This window comes from Bos grunniens, chromosome 4 (genome assembly GCF_055505025.1).
Source record: "Bos grunniens cultivar Pamir isolate PY7600 chromosome 4, Bosgru_T2T1.0, whole genome shotgun sequence".
Lineage (NCBI taxonomy): Eukaryota > Metazoa > Chordata > Mammalia > Artiodactyla > Bovidae > Bos > Bos grunniens.
This window is the reverse complement of record NC_141168.1, coordinates 82,661,250-82,686,663: the sequence shown is the minus strand read 5'-3', so window position 1 is coordinate 82,686,663 and position 25,414 is coordinate 82,661,250. Positions and strand designations below refer to the sequence as shown.

At 37.9% G+C, this 25,414-nt stretch overlaps 1 protein-coding gene across 7 annotated transcripts in view; it reads left to right on the top strand.

Annotated features, from left to right (window-relative positions):
• The window catches only part of PCLO (piccolo presynaptic cytomatrix protein), a 384,975-nt gene that overhangs the window by 189,768 nt on the left and 169,793 nt on the right, over positions 1 to 25,414 (top strand). For 6 of the 7 annotated variants that reach the window (XR_015163255.1, XM_086398563.1, XM_086398561.1 and 3 more), the window contains exons 5-6: positions 8,377 to 13,465; positions 13,835 to 15,849. Coding sequence is in view for 6 of the 7 variants with exons in the window: in XM_086398563.1 (XP_086254689.1) it covers positions 8,377 to 13,465; positions 13,835 to 15,849 (7,104 nt within the window). In the remaining variant the exon portion in view is untranslated. The remainder of the gene's footprint in view (positions 1 to 8,376; positions 13,466 to 13,834; positions 15,850 to 25,414) is intronic. The other variant, XM_086398565.1, reaches the window with a different exon arrangement.

Sequence of the window (25,414 nt, the reverse complement as noted above, 5' to 3'; positions counted from 1 at the left end):
CTTTGAATTCTGTCTTCTTTCCTCTCAGGGGAGCCACATGAACATATATTTCCTATTTCCTAAATCTTGTTGTGTACCATCTGTCTCTCTTGAGTGTTGGACCTGCATTTTCAAGTACTGAGTAGATCATTTCACTTCAGAAACTCATGGTAAAGTGGAACTCAGTGTGTTCATATCATATCCAGCTCTCTGTAGAAGCAGTTTCTGTTTCTGATAATGGCTTCATCCTTCATCAGGTCTTTAGTCTCCCAGTCGCTAATCTTTAGGGTAGTCTGAGGTTTCTTCTTACACACTGGGCTCTCCACATCATGCTTCTGTCTCTCTGCTCCTATTCCTAAGGACAATATCCTATTTATGGCCTTCATAATCTTATATCAATGACTTGAGGAATGTAATTACTAGTCAATAGGCCTTCTGTATTTCCTTTCTCTAGGATATAATTATCAAATTATTATTTTCCAGAGTTCAGACAGTATAACTCTGTCACTCGGATATTTCTACTGATTCTCTATTTGGTTTTAATTTAAATAAGAAGTATCCAAATATTTTGTTGATGCTACTTTTTATTTTACAAATTCATCACTTTTAATCATCTCTACTTTTCTTTAACAACCTCAGTATGTATATACTTATTTATAAATTAAACCTGTGCACTATATTTTCAATATAGATTTTTACAAAAATATAAAAAATCAGTGAAATAAGCTAAATCACCATTTTTATTATGTTTATTAAATATAGATACACTTGATTACAGTGAAGTATAATTAATAATAATATTTTAGAGAGTGTTGACTGTGCTTTGATGTTTGAAAATCTTGTAAAATATTTTAATAAGAGCTCTTTGAAATCCAGCTTCTAAGTTATTTATTTTGATATTTTGACAATTTAGTGTTGATGACTCTCTAAAATAAAAAAGATAGTCCACAGAATATATCAGAAATGAAAGAAATGTATTAAAGACAGTACTTTCCAAATCTTGCTACCTGTTTTCTAGGTTTGGAATTGAAAAATATTTTTTTTAAGTTGTGGAATTTCCATAAATAAGTGTTATTCTAACTTGATACCAGTCATTTATTCCTGTTATCACAAAATGTGGTGTTCTAAAATGTTTTTTTTAGCAAATGGGTTGAAAACCCACTGGAGTTCTTTATCTACAAAGTTTATAAACAGATTAAAATATTCTGTCTAAAGTTTGTTTGAAAAGACAAACATGACAACTTTTTCAAATGATATGTCATTTTATCTAGCATAATCATGTGATGCTTTCCAGTTATCTATCTTCAAAGGACTGTGTACACATCATGATTCTCTTGAAGAGACAGCTTGTGTTTATTTTTTTCCACATATACTTTCTAGTTATCATACTGATAATCAGAGTTTACTTTCTTCCTAAATATATAACATGTAGCATATTACTAATCACCATTTGTTGTCACCAAAATGTTCAGCCACTTTGGGGTTCTTCTACTTTTGTCAAAAAAAAAAAAATCTTCAAAATCTACAACTTTTTAAATTAATTTCTTATGAGATAATCAGCAAACGTCTATGGATAAAATAAATTCTTAGTTATTCTTTATCTCAGTACAAAATATTAAAGATATTATTCAAAATATAAAGGTCTCGTTAAAATACGTACCACATCTGTAAAATCATGAAGTACTCTGCAATACTGGCTTACTTGTAAAAGATGCAGTAAATGAATTTTGCATGCACTGCTATCTCTGTAACCTTATCCTTTTTTTTTTTTGTAAATTTATTTATTTTAATTGGAGGCTAATTACTTTACAGTGTTGTAGTGGTTTTTGCCATACATTCACATGAATCAGCCATGGGTGTACATGTGTCCCCTATCCTGAACTTAAAAAATAATTCAAGAATAGCTCTGAAACATATACATTACTATATGTAAAATAGATAACCAGTGGAAATTTGCTGTGTGACACAAGGAGCTCAACCTAGTTCTCTGTGACAACCGAGAGGGCTGGGATGGAGTGGAAGCTGAGAGGGGAGTTCAGGATGGAGAGGACATATGTTTAGCTATGGCTGACTCATGCTGATGTATGGCAGAAACCAACAAAACGTTGTAAAGTAATTATCCTCCAATTAAAATAAAGAAATTAAAAATAATAATTCCAATCAAAAGAACCACTCCTCAGAATTTAACATACAGTTTTTTTCATTAATATAGATACACCTTTTAAAACAAATCACTCAGTATTGAACCACTTAGTAGCTCACAGTAGTAATTACTATTGAAACGGAAATCATGAATATTATAAACTGAGCATGTTAGAAACATCTGCACTTTGATTTTATTGCCAAACCTTTTGCTATTTACTTTGTCCTATAATTTTCCCCAAACCTTCCACAGTTATTTCTTTCTTCTTTGCAGTGACACTGGCTAACAAAGAAATGCAGTTTGATTTGTCACCATATTATTTTCTATGTGTTACTTCAGCCATATTTCCATGGCAGGAAAATCAAGTTTCCCCAAGTGTTGCATGATTTTTTTGTCTTTTCCTATTCGATAAGACAGCAGCTCAAAAGAAGATTTTAAGTGTTTATTTCAACTTGTTGAATATTTGTTAAGTACTGGAATGATTATTTGCCAAAAATATTAGAAGTCTGTGATAGTGTTATAGGATCACTTGCTGAAATTAGCCAGCACGTGATGTGTTGAAGCAAGGTTTGTTAATAGCAATAGCATATGCAATATAGATATCAAATAGTTTTCCTAGTTATGGAACATTTATTACTAACTGTGTCAGATCTGATTTAACTTGATCATCACAGCTTTCACCTTAACATGTTGCTGATGAAAAACTGATAACAATATGAAGGGTGTCAGCTTCTTTATAAATATGCTTGTGTGTTTTCAATGTTATTAACATTATCTTTAACACATGATTTTTTGTGAGAGTATCTTGTCTACCACTTACCTATTACAGGAACATTGGTTTGCTTGAAATTAGGTAATAAAAACTACAACTGAACAATAAGCTTCAATTTAAAGGTGAGCAAATAAAGTAACTGCCTTGCTATGAATTTTTACAGTTTAACTCCCAGTTTTCTCCCAGGATTCTGCAGAGAACGTATGACCAACTGACATAAGAAATCAAAGAATGCTGGTGTCAATCTATTTATTAAACATTTGTAAAATATGATTTCTATTTGGGGTTTAAAAAGACACTAAAAATCCTACGTATTTACTTCCTAAAAGTATTTACATTTTGCATACCTGGCCTTGACAGAGAACTTCTGCCTAAATACTTAAGTTGGCTTTCCCAGCCCTTTGGACTATGGCTCCACTCTAACTCGCCAGCAACCTAGTATTCTCCCATCAATGAGAGGTTGAAAAACAGCCAAGAATGCCTTTGTGTGAATCCCAAAGGTGGCTTGTGCATCTTCCTTCTGAACCTGAATTCAGTTCTTCTCTGTGCACTGGTGCTGTTTTCCTATCGGAAAAATCCCACCCGGACCTCTCCCTTGTGGCAGTCACTTCTCCTACTGTTCAAACACTCTATAATGATTACTTTTAAATTGCTTTTTATTTTAAATCATAATAATAGTCAATTTATCTCTCACTATGTTCTGAGCACTGTCTTAGGTGCCTTATCACTTAGTCCACATAACTATTGATGAGTTAAATATTTTATCTGTTTTAAAGAGGAGGAAACTAAATTTGTTATGCTCTAGATCACAAGGCTGAGAAGCAGCAAAGATAAGATTATAGTCCAGTTCTGCTTATAAAGGCTAGGCTCCTAAATACTATACATAATTCTGCCTCCCCATGACACTTGTAGCACACTGCCTTTTCATTATTATAATTATTCAACTCCTTTAGCAATTCCCACTGTAATCCCAGACACTTTGTATATATTTTTTTACTTTGTCTATATGTTGACATTATTTTATTTATTCATTTGTCACGTGCGTCATTCATATTGTTACAGTATGTTGTTTGCATTTCTTTATTGCCACATCATTTTGTCGCTCCACTCATTCCTGTCTTTCAAAATGTGTTAGTCAAATGGAATTAAAATGTATCCTGAAATATAATAAATACTTTGAAAGGTATATTCTTCTTTGTTTTTTTAGTTTAATATTTAAAAATTATATGTTACACTGAAACAGAATACTGCTTGTCTGCATTTGATGTATTACATTGAAAAGTTACAGCTCTCTTGATTTAAAAAAAGACAAAATTCAAACATCCTTTAGCATAAACTTTTATTTCTAGTTAAAATGACCCAGGAGTTAGTATTTAAGTTATATATAGCCAGTATATAAAGACAGCATAATTGTATAGGATGGAAAATAATGAGGTTTTCTGCAGTGAAAAGGATTCCCATATATGTGGGACTATCCAATTTTCTCCCCAAGTCCAGTAAATTTGTGGATTTAATTTTGTTTACACTGTTCAGAATATTCAGACTAGCGATCCATTTTGACAAAACATTATATAACTGATTAAAGATTATTCATCTGCTGTTTTCCTTTGGCCTGTTAAACTTAAATAACTTGGAGGACATTAAGCAAAAACTTAATATTGCTTCCTTTCTTTGTACAGTCTTATATTTAACCAAGAATTCAGTTCATAACTCCAATAAAAGTTTAAAAAAAAAACCTTCCATTTGCCTTCGACATGGAAGCCTAAGAGTTTAACATCTCTGAAAAGGGCAGAACTAAGTTTGGCGGTACAAAAATGTCTTGATACTAGAGAAGGCCTCAAGATACGATGCCATGGGAAGGTTTCAAGTGATTCTTAATTCTTCACTGCCTCTCTCTGACCAGTCTTCAAGTCAATAAAGGGCAGTGGAATATTGAAAGGAAAAGTAATCTGCACTTTCTGCTTTGGGTTAGTAAGAAAATATGAATCTTCATTTCTTAAAATTTTAAATAGTTGTTTCATATACAAAGACTACAAAGACTTAATTACAGAATTTTATACATGGAGAAAAAGTGCAACATATACGAAAAATAAAAGTCAGTGAAATAGAGTCTAATGTTAAATGTACTTAGAAAAATACAGTGAAAATGTGTTCCTCAGGGAACTGAAAAATAACATTGCAATTTTCTTTTAAAAAGTGTGCTTAAATTATGAACACTTAACTTCCCGCTGACTTCTCAATCTAAGATTGAGGACTATAAAGGGACTATACCTGGAATTTTATTCTTATGTAATAATTTTAGAGATTATTCTGGATATATTTGTGTTGCATGTAATAAATTAAATGCATAATTCCAACTCCTATCAATTCAAATGAGAAAAATAATGAGTAAATATGAAAACTCAGTGATATTTAACCACATATGTATATATGTGTTACATATATAATCTATGCATATACTTTAGAATCATTTGAATCTATTCATTTTATTAAATCTTAATGTTACTAAATTGCTTAATGTTCTTCTCAGTAAAAAGCATACAGCCACACATTTTTGAAGCAACTAAAGGAAAACTCCTGTTTTTAGTCCTAGGGAATTAGAAATTTGAAAGAAAATAAGCCTCCCTCACATGACTCCTTTCATCACAGTCTTCTGGAGTTAGAGTACTTCAAATATTAATTTGAAGTTTGAATAATTAGAGAAAATCAGACCAAACTTACACACTATGCTGTATATTCTTCTCTTAGTACTGGATACTCTTTCTTTTTTGATCAAATTATTCCCTCCTTAAGAAGTGTACTCATAAAGCAAGAGTTTGTGGTGTTAAATCTATAATTGACCAGTTAACCTACATGGATACAAATTCCACTGTAAATTTAGTCCAGATATCTCACAAACAAGAGTGAATAGCCACAGAAAGGATAAGCGGATGGAGAGATAAGCACCTCATTATGCTGATCTCTTGCCTGGAAAGTCCCATGGACGGAGGAGCTTGGTGGGCTGCAATCATGGAATCACGAAGAGTCCGACACGACTGAGCGACTTCCCTTTCACTTTTCACTTTCATGCATTGGAGAAGGAAATGGCAACCCACTCCAGTGTTCTTGCCTGGAGAGTCCCAGGGACGGGGGAGCCTGGTGGGCTGCCGTCTATGGGGTCGCACAGAGTCGGACACGACTGAAGTGACTTAGCATAGCATAGCATAGCATGCTGATCTCTATATGTGAAGAACAACTGTTTTATTGTTTTAGTAGCAGCAGATGAAAAGAGGAATGTACAGGTTTCTTAAAGAGGCAAAGGGGTTAGTTGGTGTGTGATCTGATAGTACACTATTAGTAATGGAGCAGAAGGTCACTCACCTCTGCCAGGAAGTTTACATTTATGCTAGTCAGTATGACAGAAATTGACACTGTGAGTTTTTTCAGTGATCGTGGTATAAAGACATGACCAATTGTTCTTTCTAAACAATTCAGCCAAATGCTCTTTGATCACCTAACTTGATTTCCTTATTAAACACTCCAGACACTTTATCTTAGACCCACAGACCTGTAGAACAGCATCTTTGCAGACCAATTCCACCTTATAATATGGAGAGGAAGTCATTTAGGTGAAAAATCATCATAGCATCATCATAGGTAAATGATGATTGAATTTCATGAGGAATATAGAGGAAAGAAACCAGGAGGGAGAAGTTGGTAGAACATAACACTGAGAAAAGAAGGAAAGCATGAACACATCCAGAAGGGCATATAAGGGGGATTGTAGGGTAGGGATTTTGATGTTTATGCATTTGAGTCTTCTGTCTAGTGTATCTCAATTTCCTTTGTTATGTTGTGTATGTCTGATCCAAATCTTTTTTTTGTAAAATGCCAATAAAGCCTTCAGAATTCATTGTATAAAATTAAAATCATTCTTTATTATACTCAATAAGTTGTTATATATAATCATAGTTGCATTTCCTCCTTATATGTATACTTTTATTACATTGTTATGTATTATAATATGTGCAGACTCACAATAAAGAACACAAATTACACCATCAAAATTTTATTATGAAGGATCATTTTCTTGACTTTTTTTTCACAAGGAGCTTAGGTCCCCACCCCTGTGGTTATGTTAGTTAGTGAAAGGTGGACATATAGGAAAGAAAGACGTAGAAAGCATACTGGACACAAAATGTTGTGCTCTGGTATTGTGTGAGATGTGAGCAGTCACAGTGGAGATCCATTGAAAAACCATCTAGAAAATTTATGAGAACACTGCTTCACCTGTGATTACCTGTTCAATTTGTAGCTCTTAAGAGAAATGAACTAGTTAGTTGGGTGCTTGTCAGCCCAACTACTATGATCTCACAATGGCAGATAAGTATTCCTTTTCTAGAAAGACATCAAAAATGGTCCAGAGAAGTTAATTTGTAGTAATCCAAAGGGCAGGCATTTTTTTTTTGCTTAAAAGTTGTGAAGAATGTATCAGACTATCTTTTTTAATTGTCATGTTTTAAATTCTGCAAAAGCATTTTACCCTATAATATGCTCAAGATACATCTTTATCCATAAAGACAGATATTGAAATGGAAATGAATGTAAAATGACTAGGGTAAGGTGAAGGTAAAATTTCAAGTATATTCAAGTCTGTAGACATTTATAAATAATATTTATTAAATTTCTTTGAGATGGGATGCTGAAGATATGATATAATAACTGTAGAAAAATAACAGGTATTTCTCTTTAGCTAAAGCTTTCAGTCAGACCAATGATCACATAGCTTTTTTGAATTTTACAATTTCTAAACATTCATTTCAAGTGATACAGAGCTTAACAATTGTGATATAGAGATTAGCAATATTGATATAGAGATTAACAATCATACCAAGTGAAATACAGCATTTTACATCTTTCAGAGTGTCTTTAAAAGGCAATGCCTTTTTTGACCTCTCTATCTCAAAAATAAATAAATAAATAAAAAGAATCCTTTGCAGTAGGTGAGATGAATATTATTATGGTCATGTTACCTGCTTATTTCTGTTAAGTAAATATATCCCATACAATTTATAGCCAAGTACAAAGCCCATTCTCTGATTCTTTGTTTGCCTATCCTAATAATCCAAAAGTATTAATTATGTTAAGAGAAACTTACTAAAGATTTCCTTTGGCCATTTGACTTCTTACCCAAAGTAAATGTACTGAGAAAGATAATCATGTTTTTGAAGGAAAATGGTTTTGAGATATACAATGATATATCAATGAAATAAAATCAGTTGTGCTTGAGAACTGACATTTGATTAAACTTTAGTTAAATGAAAACTAACCTTAATATGTATCAACTTTTTATTTTTTGTGCTCATAGATTTTTTAAAATTCTGTTATATAGTTGAAAAAGTCCTATAATTTCTCCTCAGTAATACTTATTTGAGAGTAATGGGGAGGCTGTGTTATTAGTTTACCCATGTTAAGTTTTCCTGTATCTTTTCCTCCCTGCTAGGAAAAGGAAGATGACAAATCAGACACTTCAAGTTCTCAGCAGCCGAAAAGCCCACAAGGTCTTAGTGACACAGGATATTCTTCTGATGGAATATCAAGTTCACTTGGTGAAATTCCAAGTCTTATTCCCAGTGATGAAAAGGATTTGCTCAAGGGACTCAAAAAGGACTCCTTTTCACAAGAAAGCAGCCCTTCCAGCCCCTCAGATTTGGCTAAGTTAGAAAGTACAGTCCTATCTATTTTAGAAGCTCAGGCAAGTACACTTGTTGAAGAAAAGTCAGAAAAGAAAACACAGCCCCATGAGGTTTCTCCTGAGCAGCCTAAGGACCAGCAGAAAACTCAGAGTTTAGTGGAAAAACTGGAATCTACAGTTTCAGAGGAGGAGCTCAAAGAGAGTCAAGAAGAAGGAGACACTTTTAAAAAAGAGAGCCAACAAGACATTCCTTCCAGAAAGGACCAAGAAAAGCCTGAATTTGTTGACGAGTTGGCTACGAGGAGACAGCCTTATGATTCAATTGAAGACAGCAGTGAAAGCGAAAACTCACCTGTTCCGCAAAGAAAAGGGAGGACCAGTGTTGGTTCATCAAGCAGTGATGAGTATAAACAGGAAGACAGCCAAGGATCAGGGGAAGAGGAGGACTTCATTCGAAAGCAAATCATAGAAATGAGTGCTGATGAAGATGTTTCCGATTCTGAAGACGATGAGTTCATTAGGAACCAGCTCAAAGAGATTAGCAGTAGTATAGAAAGCCAGAAGAAGGAAGAAACCAGAGGGAAGGGGAAAGGAACAGGAGGGAAACACAGGCGACTGACACGAAAAAGTAGTGCAAGCTTTGATGACGATGCAGGAAGACGCCATTCCTGGCATGATGAAGATGATGAGACCTTTGATGAAAGTCCTGAGCTTAAATACAGAGAAACTAAAAGTCAGGAAAGTGAAGAACTTGTAGTTGCCGGAGGAGGAGGACTCCGTCGATTTAAAACAATTGAACTCAACAGCACGATAGCCGATAAATACTCTGCAGAGTCATCACAGAAAAAAACAGCTTTGTATTTTGATGATGAGCCAGAATTAGAAATGGAAAGCCTGACAGACTCTCCAGAAGATAGATCAAGGGGGGAAGGATCTTCTAGTCTTCATGCTTCCAGCTTCACTCCTGGCACATCCCCTACATCCGTTTCTTCTCTTGATGAAGACAGTGATAGTAGTCCAAGTCACAAAAAAGGAGAGAGCAAACAACAACGCAAAGCTCGACATAGATCACATGGCCCTCTTTTACCTACCATTGAAGATTCTTCAGAGGAAGAAGAATTGAGAGAAGAAGAAGAATTACTGAAGGAGCAAGAAAAGCAACGGGAATTAGAACAGCAACAAAGAAAGAGTTCTAGTAAGAAATCAAAGAAAGACAAAGATGAACTTCGAGCTCAGAGAAGGAGGGAAAGACCAAAGACACCACCCAGTAATCTCTCTCCCATCGAAGACGCATCTCCAACAGAAGAATTACGTCAGGCTGCAGAAATGGAGGAGCTCCATCGATCTTCGTGTTCTGAATATTCACCTAGCATAGAGTCAGACCCAGAAGGCTTTGAAATAAGCCCAGAAAAAATAATCGAAGTACAAAAAGTTTATAAATTGCCCACAGCTGTGTCTTTATACTCACCAACAGATGAGCAATCTATTATGCAGAAAGAAGGTGGCCAAAAGGCATTAAAAAGTGCTGAGGAGATGTATGAAGAAATGATGCATAAAAGCCAGAAATATAAAGCTTTTCCAGCTGCAAATGAACGAGACGAAATGTTTGAAAAAGAGCCCTTGTATGGTGGGATGCTAATAGAAGATTATATTTATGAGTCTTTAGTCGAAGACACATACAATGGTTCAGTTGACAGCAGTCTGCTCACAGGGCAAGAAGAAGAAAATGGATTTTTGCAGCAGAGAGAGAGAGAGCAAAACATGAGACTTCCAGAACAGATTTATGAAGATCCCATGCAGAAAATCACAGCCCTCCAGAAAGAGTTTTATGAGTTAGAAAATTTACATGCTGTTTTGCCTCAAGAAGACATCGTTTCAAGTTCTTTTATCATCCCAGAAAGTCATGAGATTGTCGATCTGGGTAGTATGGTAACTTCTACCAGTGAAGAAAAAAAATTATTAGATGCTGATGCTGCCTATGAAGAACTCATGAAAAGACAACAGATGCAGTTAACACCTGGATCTAGTCCAACCCAGCCCCTCATCAGAGACGATATGACAGAGTCCACTGTGGACTTTGATAGGGTACCTGATGCATCTTTGACATCAAGTGTTCTCTCGGGAGCATCTCTTACAGATTCAACCAGCAGCACAACACTCTCCATCCCAGATGTTAAAATAACCCAACATTTTTCAGCAGAAGAAATTGAGGATGAATATGTGACTGATTATACAAGAGAAATTCAAGAGATAATTGCTCATGAATCACTGATTTTGACCTATTCTGAACCTTCAGAAAGTGCTACATCAGTGCCACCCTCTGACACACCCTCCCTCACATCATCTGTTTCTTCAGTTTGTACCACAGATAGCTCCTCACCCATTACTACCCTGGATAGCATGACCACAGTTTATACTGAGCCAGTGGACATTGTAGCTAAATTTGAAGATGCTGAGGAAATTTCTTCATCAACATATTTCCCAGGCAGTATTATAGACTATCCAGAAGACATAAATATACCTTTAGATCAGACAACCATACAGGATGGTAGAACTAGTAAAGATCACATTGTGATTTCCTTATCTGATATAGAACCTTCTCTCATAGAATCTGTAGGAACTAAACTGGGGGGGCTAATTGCTGACACTGTTTCTACTGACTTATCTATATCTGAAAAAGATGCAGCGAAGAAGGCCAGAAAGGAAACAGGGGATGGACTTATTCTGGAAGTTTTGGAAGCTTATAGAGATAGTAGGAAGGAGTCTGAGGCTGAACTGACAGAAATTAGCTTACCTGACACTGTGTTTGATCAGACACCTTCTTCTGTAAAAACTCTTCCAATGAAGGAGCAGGTTTCAACGACATGCTTTTTACCTGAAGAGGTTTTGGGTCAAGCAAAACCTGCATCTCAGCTACCATCTGGCACTCCTCCCATTTTCTCTCTTCCAACTAAAACTCGTCCATTCCTTCGAAGTTCTTCTTTGGACATATCAGCCCAACCCCCTCCACCTCCTCCTCCCCCTCCTCCACCTCCTCCCCCTCCCCCTCCTCCTCCTCCCCCACCGCTTCCTCCACCAACCTCACCTAAACCAACTATTCATCCTAGAAAAAAGTTAGCGGTTACAGCTCCAGTGACTGCAACTACAGCAGCTACATCTCTAGTAGATTCTGTTACTACAGTGGAGACCACGTCTGCTCCCAGAAGTGATGGGTTACCTATGACAAAAGTGTATACCACTGCACCTCCTCCTGTTCCTCCTAAGCCATCTTTAATTCCATCTGGACTTGTATTTACACATAGACCTGAACCAAGCAAACCTCCACTTGCTCCTAAACCAACAGTTCCTCAACCTCCAGTCACTACCCCAAAACTAACAGATACATACCCCAAACCAACAGGTCTACCTTTAACTACAAGTATGACATTAAATTTAGTGACATCAGCAGACTATAAGTTGCCTTCCCCTACCTCTCCACTTTCCCCTCACTCTAACAAGTCCTCGCCAAGATTTTCCAAGTCTCTTATGGAAACTTATGTGGTTATCACATTGCCATCTGAACCTGGCACTCCAACAGATTCTTCACCTAGTCAAGCTATTACCAGTTGGCCGTTGGGATCACCCCCCAAAGATCTGATTTCCATTGAACCAGTATTTTCTGTAGTTCCTCCTATGACAGCTGCGGAAATATCAACTTCTTCACAACAGAGCCTATACATCTCCAGAGCTTTGGAGACATTTGCTGCTATCCCAGTCACAACACTGTCTTCATTTCAAGCAACTTCAGCTTCAGTTACACAGTTTCACCCAACTGAAGTTTCCAAGGCTGAGGTTCCAACAGCAAGAAGTACAGTCCCTAGCGTTGGTCTCAGCAGTGTCTCTATATCCTTTCCTTCAGAACCTCTTGCTCTAGATCACCTCCATTTAGAGAAGCAGCAGCATAAAGAAGATGTCCAGTTGCAACTTGTTGGTGATGCCATTGATCTGCGTACAGTACCCAAAGTAGATGTTAAAGCGACTGAAAAATGTATGGATCTTTCTGCCTCTGCAGTGGATGTGAAGAGGCAGACCACAACAAGTGAAATGTATGGGAGACAAATTAGTGCTGTCCAACCCTCAATTATAAATCTCAGCGCAACTTCATCAGGAGTGACTCCTATATCCCTGGTCACCGAGACAGTGACTGTTGTCACATGCACAGCTACTGCAAGTTACACCACAGGCACAGAAAGCCTAGTGGGTCTAGAACTTGCAACAGCAGCACCACTCCAGCTTACTACATCAAAGCATGTGGAGCCACTATACAGAGTTCCAAGTGGCCAGACCTTTCCTACAATTAGGGAGGAAGCGCCAATAAACTTATCTTTAAGTACTTCTGCACACCCAGTGACATCAGCTCCTACGAAACCTGTTACCACACCTCCTGTTGGTGTCACAAATGGATGGACTGATAGCTCCACATCCCAGAGCATCACTGATGGGGAAGTAGTGGATCTCAGTACCTCCAAAACTCATAGAACAGTTGTAACAATGGATGAAGCTTCTTCAAATGTAGTGACTAAAATAATAGAAGATGATGAAAAACCTGTTGATCTGACTGCAGGAAGAAGAGCCGTGTGCTGTGATGTGGTTTATAAGTTACCCTTTGGAAGAAGCTGCACAGCACAGCAGCCTGCAACCACTCTTCCTGAAGATCGTTTTGGTTATAGGGATGATCACTATCAATATGATCGATCAGGGCCATATGGTTATAGAGGGATTGGGGGAATGAAACCTTCCATGTCTGACACTAATTTAGCAGAAGCTGGACATTTTTTCTATAAAAGTAAGAATGCTTTTGATTATTCTGGAGGAACTGATGCAGCAGTAGATCTTACTTCAGGGAGAATTACTACAGGTCAGTATGATGTAGCAACAGACCTTTCTTTGAAATATCATGGTGTTCCTCATCTCATTTCAGGATGACAATGTGGTCTTATTTCCAATTTTGTTATTTTTTATCTTTCTTTGGATGTTTTGGCAATATATTTTGGAGTACATATGCATTTTTGTTTCTCCACTTTTTTTTTTAAATTTGTTCCACCCAAAGTCGCCTGCATGTGCCTGCATGTTCAACATTGCTTTTATTCTCCACCTGAGTAGGTTAATAACCTGTGGATTTGCATGCAGTCCTGTTCATTATGTTCTTCAAGACTGAGAGGGCTTTCCAACCCCAAAAACATCATTCATTCTAGGAACTGGACTATAACTCTCCCCTGTATTTCAGGTGAGGTAATGGATTATTCAAGCAAGACTACAGGTCCATATCCAGAAACTCGACAAGTCATTTCAGGAGTTGGGATTAGTACCCCGCAGTATTCCACAGCAAGAATGACTCCACCTCCAGGACCCCAGTATGGTGTGGGGAGTGTTTTGAGGTCGTCTAATGGGGTTGTCTATTCTTCAGTAGCAACTCCAATTCCTTCCACGTTTGCTATCACCACACAGCCTGGCTCCATTTTCAGCACCACCATGAGGGATTTGTCTGGTGTGCACACAAATGACGCCGTGACTTCCTTGTCCGCCCTGCACCAAAGCCAGCCCATGCCTAGATCCTATTTCCTAACAACTGGTGCATCTGAAACAGACATTGAAGTCACTGGTATTGATATCAGTGCCAGTTTGCAGACTATCACTATGGAGACTCTCACAGCTGAGACAATAGACTCAGTTCCCACCCTGACCACAGCGTCTGAAGTATTTTCTGAAGTGGTGGGAGAGGAAAGTGCACTTTTAATCATCCCCGAGGAAGATAAGCAACAACAACAGCTAGACTTGGAGCGTGAGCTCTTGGAACTGGAAAAGATCAAGCAACAGCGTTTTGCTGAGGAGTTGGAGTGGGAACGGCAGGAGATTCAAAGGTTCCGAGAACAGGAAAAGATCATGGTTCAAAAGAAGCTGGAGGAGCTGCAGTCAATGAAGCAACACCTCCTCTATCAGCAAGAAGAGGAGCGGCAAGCCCAGTTCATGATGAGGCAGGAGACGTTAGCGCAGCAACAGTTGCAGCTGGAACAGATCCAACAGCTGCAGCAACAGCTTCACCAGCAGCTGGAGGAGCAGAAGATTCGCCAGGTCTACCAGTATAACTATGACCCTTCCGGAACTGCCTCTCCACAGACCACTGCAGACCAGGCCATCCTGGAAGGTCAGTATGTTGCCCCAGAAGGTGGTCAGTTCTGGGCAACTGAAGATGCAACCACCACAGCCTCAGCTGTGGTGGCAATTGAAATACCACAGAGCCAGGGATGGTACACAGTTCAGTCTGATGGGGTGACTCAGTACATTGCCCCACCTGGCATCCTGAGTACTGTTTCAGAAATACCTCTGACAGATGTAATTGTCAAAGAGGAGAAACAACCCAAGAAGAGAAGTTCTGGAGCTAAAGTCCGTGGCCAGTACGACGAGATGGGGGAAAATCTGGCAGATGACCCCCGCTGCTTTAAAAAGATAGTGGACAGTGGAGTACAGACTGATGATGAAGATTCAGCAGATCGGAGTTATGTGAGTAGGAGAAGGAGAACTAAAAAGAGTGTTGATACAAGTGTCCAAACGGATGACGAAGATCAGGATGAATGGGACATGCCTACTAGATCTAGGAGGAAAGCTCGAGCAGGGAAATATGGTGACAGCCCTGCAGAGGCGGACAAGGCCAAACCCCCTTCCAAAGTCTCCAGCATAGCCGTTCAAACAGTAGCAGAGATATCTGTGCAGACTGAACCAGTTGGAACCATAAGAACACCTTCGATACGGGCACGCGTGGATGCCAAGGTAGAAATAATTAAACACATTTCAGCACCTGAAAAGACTTACAAAGGGGGCAGTTTAGGATGTCAAACAGAAGCAGATTCAGACACACAAAGTCCTCAATATCTGAGTGCCACCTCTCCACCCAAAGACAAGAAACGCCCAACACCTTTAGAAATTGGTTATTCATCTCACCTCCGGGCAGATTCCACACTACAGCTGGCTCCTTCCCCACCCAAATCTCCAAAAGTCCTTTATTCTCCCATCTCACCACTTTCACCAGGCAAAGCCTTAGAATCAGCCTTTGTACCTTATGAGAAACCCCTCCCTGATGATATAAGTCCACAAAAAGTACTGCATCCAGATATGGCTAAAGTTCCCCCAGCAAGTCCTAAGACAGCCAAGATGATGCAGCGCTCCATGTCTGACCCCAAGCCTCTGAGTCCAACAGCAGACGAAAGTTCCAGGGCTCCTTTTCAGTATACCGAGGGCTACACGGTAAGAGTGCTTCTTTTCAGTTAGAAGACAATGGCTGAGTTGATGTTAACTGTGTGTTTACAGACTTTAGGAGGCCATGACACTCCTGGTGCCTAATTCTAAATTTCAATGAGGAGAACTATTTCATTAGAAAATTTAGTGGGGGGAGTGGTAAGCAGAAAAGTATACATCCATGTAGAAATACAAAGAAAAAAAAAGACAAAAGGAGAAAAGTGTGTAGTATTTTGTGATAAATGAGATTGAACATTTTGTTCTAATCTTGAAATCTCCCAAGTGTCAATTGTAGGCTGATTTCAGTAAATATAACTAATATTCATATATGATAGAATAAGTATTGAATAAATAGATAAGGCAAAGGATGACCAAAAATTTAAACCCATGGATGCTGGAATTCTTAGTGGGAGGATCCTTGAAGATCATTTAATCAATCTATTATTCCTTCTGCCAGAATGTTAATCTTTGCTGCTCAAAATAAAGCATTACTAGGGCATAAAGTACCCACTCCAGTGTTCTTGCCTGGAGAATCGCAGGGACAGGGGAGCCTGGTGGGCTGCCGTCTATGGGGTCACACAGAGTCGGACACGACTGAAGTGACTTAGCAGCTGCAGCAGCAGCAGCAGCAGGGCATAAAGTGTAATTTAATCTTCATAGTTCATCCATGCTTATTTTGTTTCTGGCAATTTTCTGAATCTAATGTCAGGTAAGCCTTAATCTTAGTGCTTACAGAAGAAAAATTAATTTTTATGTTTCTTCAAATAGGTTTAATTGTTAATTATTTAAGTTTAATAATTTGAGTGTATTTAAAATATGCTTCAAAGTGAAAGGAACATATATAGGAATGTTGGACATATTTGTGAAGATCTCTATAACTGGGAATAAGGAATGTTAATAATCAGGTAAAAAGCAGGTTATCTACTTCAAGAAAACCTAATATATATCATTAGAAGGTTATTAATAAAGTAATAGTTCTATTGAAAACAAGATTTATGTTTATATTAAAAGTTCCCCTAATTACACTGCTTTCTAAACTCTAGATCTTAAAACCCTGACGCTTTTAAATAGGTTTTTCTGAGAAATTACTCTATTGCAACTGACCCAAATGTGTTCAACACTGGCTGTGGGCTGAAAAATGTACCATTATATGTAACTGTAAGCCAATTTTTAGGTATATAGGCATATTAATAGTTATACTAATAAATTAAAATTCTTATCTAAGTGTTCCAGTTTCGTAGGGGCATTTTGTTATTATGTACTTTCTCAAAAAGAGTGTATAAACTATCTTCAAGGGGGGGATAGAGGTCATAATTTTTTTTTTAATTTACTTATCATAACTTGTAAGTCAGGGAACCACTTCTACATTGAGATTTCATTCAGTTTCTGTGTATGGCTTTGTTTCTAGAATTAAATATATTGAGAGAAATATTTTTAACTTAGTTGTAATGTATAGGTATTTACTTTTACAGCAGTGACCTATGAATTCACCTAAAGAGTAATCTAGAAATCTTTGACAATACATTTTTTAGCAGTATTTTAAAGTTATACTCAAGACTTCTGTCACAGAAAGAACAGCCTTCTCCACACAGTGTATTGACCATTAATTTAACATTTCACCCTATACTCTTAATTCAAATGAACACAGGTATAGAAGATATTCAAGGTGTCCATATTTTTCCTCACAGTATTCTCTTGGGTTTTAAAAGTATGAAATGAAAGATACAATGGGTTGTATGTATTGTATTATTGATTGTAATGGTGATATTTTTTAACTATCCAATCCTAGAAGAAGTTGGATAGCATTACCAAATAATACTCTGAGCCTAAAAAATCCTAAGTGTTTTGAGCTTTGGAACACAACCCAGTAGTTCCTTTTTCTAAGTGGTCACACTCAGTGCAGGCTTCAATATGGAATAATTGTATACCAACTCAAAAATACTGTTTTATTGCATGCGTAAGGTAGACCATTTTATATACAGGCAGTGTTCTTAGCACTTTAGATACTCTGATTTAAGACGGGAATTTTATAATTTATTTCTTGGAAAATTTCTAGACATTCCTTGTGTTCATTTTAAACTAAAACCAGTCTCTCAATTACAAACATAAATTACTAAATATTAGTTGGACTGAAAAGAATAATCTAAGTGATATTCATGGTGATGCAAGTTTGTTTAGCTCAGTAATTTCCATATTGTTAATTTTCTCAAACCAATAAAATTGAAAAAAAAAATTATACCATCCAATCAACATTGAGACAACATAGTAACACATATAATTCAGCATGAAAGATCAGTTTTATATGGCAAAACATTCTGTAGTCAGTTCTCTGCCTGGAAGTACCAGGAAATGTTTCAAGGAAGGAAGTTCTCAAACAGGAAGGTGGGATCTCTGTTGGACCATGAAGAACAAAATGGAAGTCATTCTAGAGGAAACAGATATACAAGGGTTCAGACTGATGAACAGACAGAAAACAAAGAGAAGGAGAAAAGGATTTACTGTAAATGAAAGATAAGGAAGGGACAGGTGCCAGGGGATCTAATTTGCTGAGTTCAGGTTTGGTTTTACTTCCCTTGGCTGTAGGGAGCCTAACTCAACCCACCATCATTTTTTATTTACACTATGCCTTAGGCCCTGGACTCCTCCACTCTTGCCTTCCTTACTGCTACTGCTGCTAAGTCGCTTCAGTCGTGTCCGACTCTGTGCGACCCCATACACGGCAGCCCACCAGGCTCCCCTGTCCCTGGGATTTCTTCAGGCAAGAACACTGGAGTGGGTTGCCATTTCCTTCTCCAATGTATGAAAGTGAAAAGTAAAAGTGAGGTCGCTCAGTTGTGTCCAACTCTTTGTGACCCCATGGACTGCAGTCTACAAGGCTCCTCTGTCCATGGGATTTTCCAGGCAAGAGTATTGGAGTGGGGTGCCATTGCCTTCTCCGGCCTTCCTTACAGTCTATTCTCTAAACTGCACCTCTAAACTGATTTTCTAAAGTTTACATCAGATTATGTCACACACTCTCAAGTAGATTCTCAGAAATTCATCAGGGTATATTAGAGATATCTTAGCAAGGACCCTTGTGATCTGGTCTCTGCTTGTCTCACAGCCTCATTGGTCACTCTCCACATTTACCCCTCTTTCTCACTCTGCTCCAACCACTGACCTTGCTGGTCTTTGGGTATGCCTCATCCCCACCCAGGAAGCCTGTTAGGAGCTGTCTCTCCCCAGATGGTTGTCTGACTCACTCCTGTGTACAGATTTCTGGTTAAATTTCACTTCCACAGAAAAGCTCTCCTTACTTCAGTCTCTAAATAAACCTATCACCTTGAATTCCTGCACCCTCCAAACATGTGTATTAATGTGTTAGTACATATTTAATCAAATCATCTACTTTATCCTGTAGAACATAACCTCTACAAAAGCAGGAACTTTGTTTTGTTAGCTGCTATAATCCAAGAGCCTAGAACAGCACCCAAAACAAAGCAAGCCTTCAATATTTATTGAATAAATGTATTAAAGGAAGGATTGCATGGAAGCAGTGGGTTAAGACATGCATTAAAAGACTCTAGCTGGTTACCTTTTCATTTCCACAGTTTAGACCCATCCTGGAGAAGGCAATGGCAACCCACTCCAGTGTTCTTGCCTGGAGAATCCCAGGGATGGTGGAGCTTGTTGGGCTGCCTTCTATGGGGTCGCACAGAGTCGGACACGACTGAAGTGACTTAGCAGACCCATCCTAGCAAGTCCTTTTGATAATCTGTACTGATACTGCCTATACTTAAAGTGTCAGTTCCACTTGGTTTCATATAGATATTTGTACCACTGAGTACAAGTTAAACAGTATTTAGCTATTAGACAGTCCAGATGCCTTACAGATGAGGAACAAAGCCCAGAGTAGGCTAATGCCTTTATCATGATTCCTTAATGAACCTGTAACCTGGCCAGTTAGAATGCTAAACTTGCACTTTGCAGTTATTCTCTATTTGTCTCTTCTGAGGCTTATGGAACATTTTCTGATTTTGTTGTTTGTTTGTTTGCTTGTTTTTTGCTAATTCAGTACCATGCTTTGTGTCTGTCTTTTTATCTTGTCATTTCCTCTGTTCTCCCCCAAATTATAATTTAAACCCCTGTCAATAAGGTTTATTCATTTTTTAGCTTGCTTGCATTCTTTCATTATCACATTCATCCATTCATTGGTCTTTTTTAAACACTGTGGTAAACTCTATAAAGCATACAGGATAAGGCAGAGTTCATGCCTGACCTCCCACCACTGTGATCATTTTGTTCTCCTTGCCCCACTGTTGTATTCATTTGCTAGGGCTCTTGTAATAAGGTACCACAAACTCGGTAAGTTAAGCCACAAAAATGTGCTGTCACACTTCTAGAGACTAAAAGTCCAAAATCATGATGTGAGCAGGGTTCGTTCTTTCTGTTGCAGGCCTTTCTCCTAGCTTCTGCTAGCCTCCAGCATTCCTTGTCTTACAGAAGGTGGTCTCCCTGTGTCTCTTTACATTGTCTTCCCTCTCTGTATGGCTGTCTATACGTCCAAATGTCCCCTCTTTATCAGCTGCTGCTGCTAAGTCGCTTCAGTCTTGTCCGACTCTGTGCGACCCCAGAGACGGCGGCCCACCAAGCTACCCCGTCCCTGGGATTCTCCAGGCAAGAACACTGGAGTGGGTTGCCATTTCCTTCTCCAATGCATGAAAGTGAAAAGAGAAAGTGAAGTCGCTCAGTCGTGTCCGACTCTTCTCGACCCCATGGTCTGCAGCCTACCAGCCTCCTCTGTCCATGGGATTTTCCAGGCAAGAGTACTGGAGTGGAGTGCCATTGCCTTCTCCACTCTTTATCAGACGCTGGTCTTATTGATTAGGTCAGCGCTAAAGATCTGTTTTAACTTGATTACTTGTAAATATCTTGTGTCTGAGTGGTTTCACATTCTGAGGTACTAAGGATCAGCACTCCAACAAAGCTTGGTTTTTTTGTTTTGTTTTTTAACCAATGAGACACATCAAAGCACTATCTTGCCCTTCTTGTTTCTTCATAGGCAAATGTGGACTGTTCTGTGGTTTGTTTGCTTTTGGTCCTCTTTCCAAACGCAGTTATTTTTTTCTTAGCAGCTATCTCACAAGCTTATGGGAGAGCTTTCATTATTACAAAATTCTTCCATATGAATAAAATCTCTTTCCCTGAAGTTTCCAAACATTTGTCTTAATTCTGAAATTTGGAACATTAGAGATTTAAATTTATTCCTTTCCCACTCTATAGGAATCCAAGCATCTGAGATCCTTTAACTGATAGAGTTTTTCCATCATGGAATTGTAGTTACACTTTTGACACAGAAATTCCAAGCCAGGAGCCTGTACCATCTGGTTAGTGTTTCACTGGCACTTTGAGTTCATGCTTAACCCTAAGATCTTATATATTTAATTGTTTAAATTAGCAATAATTAACATAAAATCATAAAATAGTACACAGTGGGCCTAACTGGTACAAGGAGTTATCTGACATATTTTTATTGAGTTATGTAATATTCCCCTATGTCTGCAAGAGGTGAACTATATCTCTTTTCCAGACTTTGTCATTTTGCTATCAAAGTCACAGCCCCCAAGCTAAATTCTATTTTTGGCAACTTTATATAACCAAACACTTTTATCATGTAGTCTTCTTCCTTTTACAAATATAAAATTTTAACTCTGCGTTAAGATGAAAAAAAAAAATTGCCACATTTTTCCTTGAGTTTTTCTGTTCGCTCCTCAGAAAAATTCCCAAAAGATACAACTAAAATATTCAGAAATGTACTCCTTCTCATGGGGTTGAGCTCGCTATTTAGATACCACTTGAAAATAATGTATTTTCATTCTAATTTAGAAAAAGCACAAAAAGAAATAAGCTTTTTGATTAAAAACAGTATGCACACAAAGATTTATTTCTAATTTTTATCAGTGGAATTCTTCAATTAAAATGTTTTATGGGAGCCAAATAGTTAAAAATGAGTGACCACTAGTATAGAGTTATCAAACCATCTATAATGATTGAAAGTAACACAACCTTCCCATCCCAAGTCTGGCAATTGCAGATATCCAGTAACCTTGATTCCCTTTCCTCACGCAGGAACATTTGGCGATTTCTCTGTTTCCTCAGCAAAAACTTACTATCATTAAAGACCTTTACTTTATGGGATAGTAGAAAAAAATTATTAAATCTCATAGTAACTATTTGTCTTTCCTAGTCTATGAAGTATATAATGGTGCTACTCTAGGGATATTAGATTCCTGTTCTTTATAGCCATTTTAAATTTGTTTCTTTTGGGTATTGAGGCCATTCTTACCTGACTAGTTGAAAACCACCTACCTTTCTAACACTCTGATCCTCACGCCCTTTGTGATTTTTCTCCATATCACATATGGTCAAAAGTACAGTGTCTTTTCCTTTATTATTTCATTTATTGTCTTTGCTTCCCTAACCAGAATTTATGAGTGGGGATTTTTGTTTTACATGATCACATTTTTATGTTTATTATACCCAGAAAAATGCCTGGCTCACAGTAGGTTCTCTATAACAATATATTAATATGATGAATCAAAAAATGAACAGGCCACTTTTTCCATCAAACTTCTTTTAATTTAGGTGAATTCACCAATTCCTCACTCCCACTTAAAACAAAACAACACCAAAAAAAAAAAAAAAAAAGAAAGCAAAACAAATAAATGAGATTTGATTCATCCTTTCACTATACCTTTTGTGGAGTTGAGTTTTTCCTTCTGCTTTCTCCTTCTATGTTTTTCTTCTTTTGATAAAAAGATGACAGTACACTTTCTAAAATATATTTCAATGCAGCATTTGTGTGTGTGGTGGGGGGAGCAATTATCTCTAGCATCACATGTATGAAATTTTCATAAACCAGAGCACCAAAATGTGTTCCTCCTGCCCTTCTTCTTTCACACAGCTCAGTTCAGCCGCTCAGTTGTGTCTGACATTTTATGACCTCATGGACTGCAGCACACCAGGCTTCCCTGTTCATCACTAACTCCCGAAGCTTGCTCAGACACATATCCTTCGACTCGGTGATGTCATCCAACCGTCTCATCCTCTGTCATCCCCTTCTCCTCCTGCCTTCAATCTTTCCCAGCATCAGGGTCTTTTCAAATGAGTCAGTTCTTCCCATCAGGTGGTCAAAGTATTGGAGTTTTGGCTTCAGCATCAGTCCTTCCAATGAATATGCAGGACTGATTTCCTTAGGATGGACTGGTTGGATCTTCTTGCTGTCCAAAGGACTCTCAAGAGTCTTTCTAACACCACAGTTCAAAAGCATCAATTCTTGGGGCTCAGCTTTCTTTATAGTCCAACTCTCACATCCTTACATGACTACTGGAAAAACCATAGCTTTGACTAGATGGACCTTTGTTGGCAAAGTAATGTCTCTGGTTTTTATTGTGCTGTGTAGGTTGGTCATATCTTTTCTTCCAAGGAGCAAGCGTCTTTTAGTTTCATAGCTGCAGTCACCATCTGCAGTGATTTTGGAGCCCAAGAAAATAGTCTGTCACTGTTTCCATTGTTTCCCCATAAATTTGCCATAAAGTGATGGGACCAGATGCCATAATCTTAGTTTTCTGAACGTTTCGTGTCAAGCCTGCTTTTCCACTCTCCTCTTTCACTTTCATCAAGAGGCTCTTTAGTTCTTCTTCTTCTTCCATAAGGGTGGTGTCATTGAGAATGAGGTTACCGATATTTCTCCCAGGACTCTTGATTCCAGTTTGTGCTTCATCCACCCCGGCATTTTGCATAATGTATTCTGCTTCCCTTGTGGCTCAGCTGGTAAGATATCTGCCTGCAATGCAGAAGACCTGGGTTCAATCCCTGGGTTGGGAAGATTTCCTGGAGAAGAGAAAGGCTATCCACTCCAGTATTCTGGCCTGGAGAATTCTATGGACTGTATAGTCCATGGGGTCACGAAGAATTGGACATGACTGAGCAACTTTCCCTTTCACTTTTAAGCAGGGTGACAGTATACAACCTTGACTACTCCTTTCCCTATTTGCAACCAGTCTGTTGTTCCTTTTTCAGTTCTAACTATTGCTTCTTGACCTGCATACAGATTTCTCAGGAGGCAGGTAAGATAGTCTGGTATTCCCATCTCTTTAAAAATTTTCTACAGTTTGTTGTGATCTACACAGTCAGTGGTTTTGGCTTAGTTCTTTTATACAGTGAGACTTTTTACATCATGACCCCAAATGATCAAGAACATCAAAAAATAAAATGTAGAATGTTCTCTACAAAATCAGGAGAGAAAGTAACAGCCATTGAAAGACATAGCAGTGTACTCTCAAAGAATTTTTTTCAGAGCTAGACATATCCTTTACGATTTATCTGTCTTAAAAAAAGATTTTTCTATCAAAAAAGAAATACATTTCAGAAATAGGACGTTTTATCAGTAGTGATACATGCAACTTTTTGCGCTAAAATAAGCTACATTTAAAATGTTTCACCTCTATCGGGTCTTAAAAATACAAAACCTGCCAAGTGTTACAGCTGATTTTTCCTACCCTCAGACTTGTTGAACAATTTTGGAACTTTTTGGTAATAGACAAATTCCTTATTAAAATATTTTTGTTCCAGAGTTTAAGCCAGGATCCTATTGCAAAGCAGATGGTATTCATGAGCTGATTTTTACAAGAATATGTTTTGCTTCACTGATTGCTGTTTTGATAGCTATTTTTAAGATTTTTGGAACCCTTTAATGTCTATTTCAGAGAGTAATTTCCATAACCTAAATTGAGAAATTTTATTTCTGTCAATTTTATTTCTGTCAGAATGTACAGATTTAAGAAATAATGACTGTGATGGCCAAATGTGATTTGAAGAATAATATTTTTTAGTGGTTGTTTTTCATTATTCTCTTTGGAAAGCAACATAAATCAGTCTATTAAAACTGAGTTTGATGAAATAAGCTATTTTATAAAGGTACTATTTACATACATGAGAGAAAAAGTACTCATTTATTAAAGACAGGCTTTCTAAATAGTAGTTCAATTGAGTTCAGTCACTCAGTCGTGTCTGACTCTTTGCGACCCCATGGACTGCGGTACACCAGGCTTCCTTCCATGCTTCCCTGTCCATCACCAACTCCTGGACAGAGCTTATGCAAACTCATGCCCATTGAGTCTGTGATGCCATCCAACCATCTCATCCTCTCGCTTCCCCTTCTTCTCCCACCTTCAATCTTTTCCAGCATCAGGGTATTTTCAAGTGAGTCAGTTCTTCACATCAGGAGACCAAACTTTGGAGCTTCAGCATCAGTCCTTCCAATGAATATTCAGGACTGATTTCCTTTAGGATGGACTGGTTGGATCTCCTTGCAGTCCAAGGCACTTTCAAGAGTCTTCTCCAACACCATAGGTCAAAAGCATCAATTCTTCAGCACTCAGCTTTCTTTATAGCCCCACTCTCACATCCATACATGACTACCGGAAAAAACACAGCTTTGACTAGATGGACCTTTGTTTGCCAAGTAATGTCTCTGCTTTATAATATGCTGTCTAAGTTGGTCATAGCTTTTCTTCCAAGGAGCAAGCATCTT